Consider the following 9,360-nt stretch of genomic DNA (forward strand, 5'->3'; position numbering starts at 1 on the left):
ATACATAGAGTCTATTTCGGATTTCATAGCTTCTAACCATTTGTTAGAGTCATTACTCATGATAGCTTCCGAATAGGTCAGAGGATCATCATTTTCGACGATGTGGGCTTCATCATTCTCAATGATAAACCCATACCTCTTAGGTGCATTTCGCACTCTATCTGACCTTTGGAGAGGAGATGTGTGTTGTGGTTGTACTTCATCAATGGGTACATCTGGTTGAAGAATTTCTTGTGTTTCTATTTGTAGGTCTTGAACTTCATTAAGTTCAATTCTTCTTTCACTGCCCTTTTCTAAGATAAACTCTTTTTCTAAGAAAGTGGCATGCCTACTAACAAATACCTTTTGTTCAGTAGGGTGATAGAAGAGATATCCAATACTTTCTTTGGAATAACCTATAAATGTACATTTATCTGATCTAGCACTTAGCTTATGTCCAAAATTTCTTTTGACATATGCTTGGCAGCCCCATATTTTAAAATATTTAAGATTGGGTTTTCTACCTCTCCATATCTCATATGGAGTACTAGATACAGATTTTGAAGGTATCCTGTTTAGCACATATGTAGCAGTTTCTAAGGCATAACCCCAGAAGGAAATAGAAAGATTTGTAAAGCACATCATGGATCTTACCATATCTAATAGAGTACGATTCCTCCGTTCAGCTACACCATTTAGTTGTGGCGTATACGGAGGTGTCCATTCAGAGAGAATACCCTTTTCTTTAAGATGATTTAAAAATTCACTAGAAAGGTATTCACCTCCTCGATCAGATCGAAGGATTTTAATACACTTTCCGGTTTGTTTTTCAACCATACTTTGATACTCTTTAAACTTATCAAAGGCTTCGGATTTATGTTTCATAAGATACACAAATCCGAACCTTGATAAATCATCAGTGAATGTGATGAAGTAAGAGTATCCACCTCTAGCTGGAGTTGTCATAGGACCACATACATCTGTATGTATAAGTCCTAATAACTCACTTGCCCTTTCTCCATGTCCAGTGAATGGAGACTTGGTCATTTTTCCCATAAGACAAGATTCACAAGTTCCTAATGATTCATAATCATAAGGATCAAAGAACTCTTCTTTGTATAACTTGTTGATTCTTGATTCACTTATGTGACCAAGTCGGCAATGCCAAAGGAGGGTATTATTCACTTCCTCTCTCTTTCTTTTATTGCTTTTATTAATATGAAAGACATTGTCATTAAGTAATAAAACTAGAAGACCATTTTCCATAATGCCATTGCAAAGATGCTTATTAGAAAAATAAATAGAGCAACCATTGCCCTTTTCATTAATTTCAAAACCTTTCTTTAACAACAAAGGAATGGAAATTACATTTCTAATAATTTTGGGCATATAATAACAATCTTCTAATTGTAGGAGCTTTCCCGAAGGCAATTCCAAGTTGTAGGTTCCAACAGCTTCAGCCTGGATGGACTCTTCTCCAGCGCCATATAGCTCGAAGTCACCTTTCTTCAAAATTTTAATTTTCTGTAGTCCATGCAAAGATTTGCAAATGTGAAAACCACAGCCGGTATCCAATACCCATGAATTTGAATTTGAAGAACTTAATGACAAGTTGGCATGTAACATAAACATACCTTTTGATGCAACTCTTGCATCGGTCTTCATACTTGCAAGAAAACCCTTGCAATTCCTTTTCCAGTGGCCAGCTTTGCCGCAATGAAAACAGGTACTTGATCCGGAGTTTTTCTTTGGTTTTTTCTTTTTGATGCTACTCTTGGGGTTCAATCGTTTCTTAGAACCCTTATTTTCTGATTTCCTCATAGAGGTGCTATTTATAAGAAGGAGTGGACCTTTATCCTTCTTAATATGCCCTTCAGCTGTTTTGAGCATATTTAACAGCTCGGGCAGGGAGGTGTTCAGCTTGTTCATGTGAAAGTTCACAACAAACTGAGAGAATGAATCAGGCAGTGATTGCAGGATCAAATCCTGACTGAGCTCACTATCCATAGCAAAACCTAATTGACTTAATCTGGTGATCAAGTCTATAACCATAAGAACATGGTTTTGCACTGGAGTTCCTTCATTCATTCTAGCACGGAACAACTGCTTAGATATCTCATACCTAGCAGTCCTGCTTTGTTCTCCATACAACTCTTTTAAATTGAGAAGTATGGATTGAGTGTCCATGCCTTCATGTTGCCTCTGTAATTCATTGTTCATAGAGGCAAGTATGATACATTTGACAGTCACACTGTCATTTTTCCACATCTTATGTGTGGCAACCTCCTCTTCTGTAGCATCATCCCCTAGATCTCCAAGATCAGGGGTTTCAAGTATATAGAAAATTTTCTCCTGAGTGAGTACTATCTTTAAATTCCTCAACCAGTCCACATAGTTTGGTCCGGTCAACTTGTTGGCATCTAAGATGCCTCTTAGTGAAAGTGAAGAAGTCATTTAATAATTCTACATATGCAAGAACAAAACTAATATAAGCAGACCAATCATGATGACATGTTTGCAACTAGATAAGGACTTTAATCTAATTTGTCTCCTACTATTTTTATCGAATATCATAGCCCTCTCCTATGATAAACGTGAAAATATAATTTTTCTTAGTAGGGTTGAGATCCTAATTCATCATAAAAAGCCTTGTGTTTACACAACAAACTCTTATGAGTTCAAAGGTAGGAAACTCTTTCCAATTGCATCTCATGCAATTCTCAACTTTATCTTGTCCTCTTAAAATACTTATTGCCTTGTGTTAGCACAACAAACAATAATATTTTAGTTAAGTCAAACCCTTCATTTCCATATAGTCATATTCGAATAATATTGCCCTTGTGGTTGCACAACAAGGCAATATATTAAAATATGCCATAAGCATCTTAATGCACCAAGACAGTATAACATCAGTCCCCATTGCAAGTCTTGTGTTAGCACAACAAACTAGCATGGATCTTGACATAATAATATCGAGGCATGAAGGAAGGCTATCAATAGTGTTATATCAATATTAAGCTTATCCATAATAGGCAATCAAACAATTGGCCAGGTAAGCAGGTGGGAGGCTCCCCTTACTCAGAGAGTAAGGTCCTAATTAAGTAACCACCTTTAGTGCTTTCCTTAGACACCAATTAGATTAATTGTTCTAGAATGGGTTAGCTCAAAGTTTTTCAACACTATGACTTAATATAATTTTTATTGAGGGCTTACTAGTCTCTAACACATTCTTTAATTGTAACATATATTTAACATGTCTAAAATAAACTATTATGCATCATGGCTATCTCATAGCATGTATAAATCATAAGCAATTAATTAATATGCTTCAACATATTTTCATATGGAAAATTTCATATCATGATATTTTATTACATAACATATCATATATGAATCATACATTTCAGCATTTCTCTAAGCATATGACATTACTATCTCATAGTAAATTAATAATCATACATCATACATAATTATTTGATTGAACCAATTAAGGATGGCTCTGATACCACTGTAGGGTTTTAGCATGTTATAATGCGCAGCGGAAGCTAGGGATTTTAAAAATTTCTTAATAAAGTTCCTATGCATGAAACCCTTTTAAGCCTAGATCACCTTAATGATTATAATCAAATGATATAAAATAAATGCAGAATTAGTAGAATACCTCAAACGCTAATCCAAAGTGTACAATCTCCACGAGGCGTCCAAGTGTCCGCCCTCCAATGGTGATCCACACGAAAACTTGATCAAGACTTTAGCTCTAAAGACTTTTGATCCTTAATGGAGAATTCTTCTAAAGAACTCTAATGGCTTGCTTTCCTTCCTTTCTATTTTTCTTTAGCCTTCTAAAATCACTTCTAATCCTTTTGTCCTAAAGAAGACCACCTTGTCTTGGCTTAGGACACACTAGAAGCAATGCTAGAAAGAAATAAACTAATGTAAGAAAGAAAGAAGAGAGGAGTGGGGTGGAATTGGAATGATGAAACCCATGGAGTGCTAACCTATTTATAATAGGTGTAGGGATGCATCTCCAAGGGATGCATCCCATCCACACATCCTCTCATGAAAGGGCATCATCTAAAGGGCCATATCAAATAAGAGGAGGTGCAGATCAAGTGAGGAGGTGTATCAAATGATATGTCCTTTCATGTGGTGCCATATTTTGACCAAGTCAACATCACATGCTAATCACATGTCCATCATGCCTCACCTCTTGATCTTTCATGATGATAATCCAAGGGCTCCAATGCAAGGCGCCATTCACTTGACCCATTATGTCTTCATCCAATGGTGGGATTAAGATCCAATGGTCAATTATGGTAGCCATCCTCTAACCCAATCCAATTGGGTTAAACCAACTCTCCATTATGTCTTCATCCAACGGTAGATCAAGATCTAACGGTCTAGATTGAATGATTTATTAAATCTAATCCAATTAGACTCAAACCAAGCCAATTAGGTGCCAACTCTTGGCTAACCCATATTAGAATATGATCTAATCAAATTAGATCAATTAAGAATCAGATTCGAATCCAATTCGAATCAGATTCGAATCCAATTCGAATCAGGAGCTAAGGTTTGCAACACCTGCTAGGATGTTTATCTTGCAAACATGATCTAATCCAATTAGACCCTTGATAAGTTTTCTTGTGTGTGACCCATTGGGTTCCATACTTAGCCAGCAATAGGTGTGAGTGCGAGTTGACCCAACTTGATTAGAACTCTTCTAATTGATTTAAGTCCAAACTGCGCGAACCCGAACTTAACAATTAGAATCCTTTCTAATTGGTGATCGAATTAAACTCTTTAATTTGATCAAACCTATAAAACAAGATTGACGTCTAGCAACGTGTCATGTCTACCCGGAAAATATGGAATTTGGTGGAAATACCAAAAATACCCTTCAGTGGCAAGTTACCATGCAATTCAATCCTTTAATCAAACTGCATCCCAAATATGTATATGAGTATGAATATATGTCAAACTCAATTTCATATTCATATTTTTTTCAATCTTTTAATGATAATTCAAATAATGAAATATTAGAAACTCTTTCTAATTTTCATTCTGCTTTGATCAAAGGTTTCCTGAATTATCATATGATTAGAATAAATAGGATGCTATCTTCTCTTACTAGAAGTGATTAATTCCTTGTTGACTTACTCATAATCTTCGTACACAATTCACCATATCCAGAAGACCTCGTACATAACTTATTGTCATGAATGAGTGTAAACCAAAATATGGGTTCATATGCACAAGATACCATGGTGATCTCAGGTCATAGGATCAGTTGCACAACTCCCACTAAGAGAATCATCTTTTGACATGTAAGTAAGACTTCATAAGATTTCTCTTTGTAGGTCAATTCAGTGAACTCATTCCTCTAATGAGCACCCACATCTTTGTATTAGTGTCTCCACACAAATGATTGTGAGATCAATCATCCTCTGCATCGAGCATACATAAGACATGCTAGTCTTTCCGGTAATCATTGATCCCCGACTCAATGTACCAATGACTAGGAATATTTAAGATTAGGATTTTAGGATTTTAAGTCTCACTAGTATGATCTCATCATAGTCTTAAAACCATTGCCCTAATCTAAGGAGTTTATCATAAATATAATCAACAGCATATGATAAAACATAACGCCTTTATTCATATTTAAATGTCATGTACATGATTTGGACAAATCAAAAGAAAAAAAACTTTTCGCAATACATATTGCGATTGGCTTGTAGGGCATCTACTCTTTCAGCACGCCCGTGTGCGGGGGCGCAGGCGCGAGTGGGGAAACGCGTCCCCGACTCGCGCCCGCGCGCATTCCACGCAGTGCGAACTGCTCGTCCATGCGCAGGGAACCATGCGTGCGCGGGGCAGCGAGCCCACACGAGGCAGCGAGCCCACGCGGGGCAGCCCGCGTGGGCTTTTAATGCCACTCTGTGGCATAAGCGTCCGTGCGTTTTCTTTTTTTTCTGAACCGGTTCGATACCGGTTCCAACTGGTACCGAACCGGTACCGATCTCCACCAGTATGTCGGGTCGGTCGGTACCGCGTACTATAGAGTGAAGAAACCAAGGTGGTTTCAGTCGATCTTCTGAGCAAACAAAACAGACAAGGTGAAATGTATGTGATGTTAAAGATATCTTCACTAAGAACTTTGAAAGCAAAAAATTCAGTCAATGTTTGTTGCTTCTTGATAACATATAACACAAATCAATAAAAATCAACATGGAAAAAGAAGTAAAAATCATTGTGTATACAGTTCCTAGAAATGCGTTAGTGGATCGCATAATAGAAAGTAGATTTAAAAGAGCCCTCCAGAGAATTGCTTAACATGCTTAATACAGCTAGATCTGGTAGGAACTTTGTTAGAGAATCCACACATTTTTTTCCTCCCCTTCCATTTCCCTGCATTCTTTGATATAAGTAGAAGTAGTTTAGGTGCTAACCTGAAAAATGACTTTTCTTTGTGGTTATAATCAATTTACTTTTGTTTTCATGCTGGAGATGAGTAAGAGTCGATATTTCTCAAGAAAATTGTTAATGATGTTATGAAGGTGGAAGCTGATTATGTTTATTCTTCATATTAAGATGTCTATATGACACTTCTTCAAAATAGGAGATAAAGCTGCAAAACTGCTTTTGCTTATTAAGTGAATTAGCATGGGCCAAATACTAAGAGAGTATGATTTAAAAAACTGTACCATTTGCCTTGGTTATTGAAAGTGATGCTCTCCTAACATATAGAACAGCACTTGATGAACTTGCTGATCAAAAAAGAAATTAGCATCCCATTAAATTACCTTTATGTATATCAAAAGATAATTATCCAGTCACAACTGCATGCATCTGATCATCAAAAGAAAATAACATTCACATGAAGGTGATATGTTGAATGTGGCTGCACAAAACAAATGTAAAATTGAATTGTCTTGCTTGTATGGTCTCCATAAGGTGATCTTGAACTCTCAGTGATTACTCCATCAGTCACAATCATGATGTCATCCAGTATGCACATGCTCTGCTCCTGGTCTCTATAATGATGAATGAGAAAGGTACCTCAGGTGGAAGCCTTAGTTTAGTGTCTATCAAAAGAAAAGGGGAAAAAACATGACCAGGTAAGTAAATCTTGCTCTCACATGCTATATACATTCAGGCATCCACTAGGTTCTCATACGTCATATTGCATGCCCCAAAATGAAATAAGAGACCATCACATGAGAAAGAGAGATCAACATAGTAGGTTGGGCCAAAATCTAGCTGAAAGGGGCAGCATTTAGAAGCTAATGGGTCATGAAATAAAAATTTCATGCATGGAAAGTCTAATGGACAAAGTAATATTTCATGATGGAGAAATATAAGATTTGGTTCTACGGCTTCATTTAAATAAGCATCTAACCTGATTTTTAATGCATACCCCTATAATAATGCTAGTAGATGCTGACTCGTAGAAATTGAAAAATTTAAAAACATTCATTTAGCTAGTCTGCTATGAAATGCCAGCCTGAACTGGGTTCAAAAAGCTTTTTATTCCAGTAAGTATACATTTAATGGATCTGAATTGTAGCTTTTTTGCATATTACTTAATTGGACAAACTTTTTACTTTTATTAATTCCTTTATCTTACTCTCTTTTTTTCTACATTTCACAATCTGTCTTCTAGTCCCTTGTCACAGTCTTCTCTTTTTGATGGTTTCTTAAATGGTCATAATATGAAACAAATATTTCTTATATTTTCAGAAATTATTACCGTGCTAGAGTTCTGAAAATAAGTTATGGAGGCCAGCAACTCAAGGTGGGGAGGAAGGGGGGCAATGTGATCCAAGTAGTTTTTGATAGTGGCAGCTCTTATACTTATTTCCCAAATGAAGCATATGCCAGCCTGGTTGCTTCTGTAAGTATTTGATAATAGTCATTTTGAAGTGGTGAGATCTGTTATTTCCATGTACACTTACAAATTTAATTTCATAAACTTGGCAGCTTAAATATGTATCCCGTGGTCTTGTCCGAGATGACTCCGACCCAACACTGCCAATATGCTGGCGAGCCAATTTTCCTGTCAGGTAACATCCCAAAAACTAAATGGCAGTCATTAATTTTGCTGATATTTTGAAATTTTTGCAATCTCAACTAGCAATCTATCGAACTGGTTCTAGAGTAACTCAATTCCAAGTGAAAATAAGGGACATCATTCCCTTCAGAGAAATGTCCTTGACTGGCTCTATTGCTTCAGATAATCATGACTTAAGTTAGATATATATGATGCTATCTTCTGTAATATTTTCTTGAGAAAAATACACAATCCGAATGACATGGTTGACTTTGGAGTTTCTTAGAAGATTCATGATATTGCAGGTCTCTAAAAGACGTGAAGCAGTTCTTTGAACCTGTGACCTTACAATTTGAGAAAAAATGGGGGATCATGTCCAGAACATTAACTATTCCTCCTGAAGGTTACTTAATAATAAATGTAAGATTCTTTGATCCACACAGTTCTTGTATAGTGAATTCCTTTGCCAACATCTATAGCACCATTTCCAGTTAAAAATCTCTCATTAACATAATTGTGGTCCTGCCTTACAAATTTCATGCAGAATCAAGGCAATGTATGCTTTGGTATTCTTAATGGAACTGAAGTGCATGATGGAATGACAATTATATTAGGAGGTATGAGTAGCTTCTTATAACTATGTTGAAAGAGTTAACTATGCTCCATCAGCAATGCTAGTTATGATCAGTAACTTTTATCAAGCTGCATGGCTTCATTACTCACTCACACATCATCAATTAAAATTTGCAGGTATATCTTTGCGTGGGAAGTTGGTTGTGTATGATAACATGCAGCAAAAAGTTGGATGGGTTCAGTCAGACTGCATTAAACCACAAAGACCTAGGGGATTTCCTTTCTTTATCTGAGATGCATCGGATTTCCAGCTAGAAAGGTATTTGAGATGGTACCAATCACTTGATATCAACTAGAATGCAGTTGAAGATACATGTTCATGAGTCTTCTTGGTTATGTATTTATAAATAATACTGGTTTGATTGCAACTGGCAGTCTCTGCATTGTGTTATTGTACAGAAAATTAGAACAAAACCTCATTTATTTTATAAATCTTTGTGTTCTTGTTGATGCATATTCAAGTGTAGCTATAATCTTAGTTCTTTCCATGGTAAGCACAAGAGGTTGACAACTTTGAGCGCAATAAGAGACAATCAACCTATTCTGGTTTTATGGTATACTTTTAGGTTGTTACCATAGTGACCTCCTGTATAATTCTGTAAAATTCCAAACTCGTAAAGAATCTTGGTCAATATGTGTTAACTAACCACTTGAAGCAAAAAGCTTAATAAATCCCTCACATGCAGTCCAGACTA

The 9,360-nt window shown here is 36.3% G+C and overlaps 1 protein-coding gene across 1 annotated transcript in view; it reads left to right on the forward strand.

Moving 5' to 3' along the window:
* Positions 1 to 9,119, forward strand: part of LOC103723972 (aspartyl protease APCB1) — a 28,416-nt gene extending 19,297 nt beyond the window's left edge. The window contains exons 5-9 of the mRNA XM_008815076.4: positions 7,723 to 7,876; positions 7,963 to 8,045; positions 8,338 to 8,452; positions 8,577 to 8,649; positions 8,783 to 9,119. Of these exons, the coding sequence (XP_008813298.2) occupies positions 7,723 to 7,876; positions 7,963 to 8,045; positions 8,338 to 8,452; positions 8,577 to 8,649; positions 8,783 to 8,898 (541 nt within the window). The 3' untranslated portion in view covers positions 8,899 to 9,119. The remainder of the gene's footprint in view (positions 1 to 7,722; positions 7,877 to 7,962; positions 8,046 to 8,337; positions 8,453 to 8,576; positions 8,650 to 8,782) is intronic.
* The last annotated feature ends 241 nt before the right edge of the window (positions 9,120 to 9,360 follow it).

The sequence above is a fragment of the Phoenix dactylifera genome, unplaced genomic scaffold (assembly GCF_009389715.1).
Source record: "Phoenix dactylifera cultivar Barhee BC4 unplaced genomic scaffold, palm_55x_up_171113_PBpolish2nd_filt_p 000051F, whole genome shotgun sequence".
Taxonomy (NCBI): Eukaryota; Viridiplantae; Streptophyta; class Magnoliopsida; order Arecales; family Arecaceae; genus Phoenix; species Phoenix dactylifera.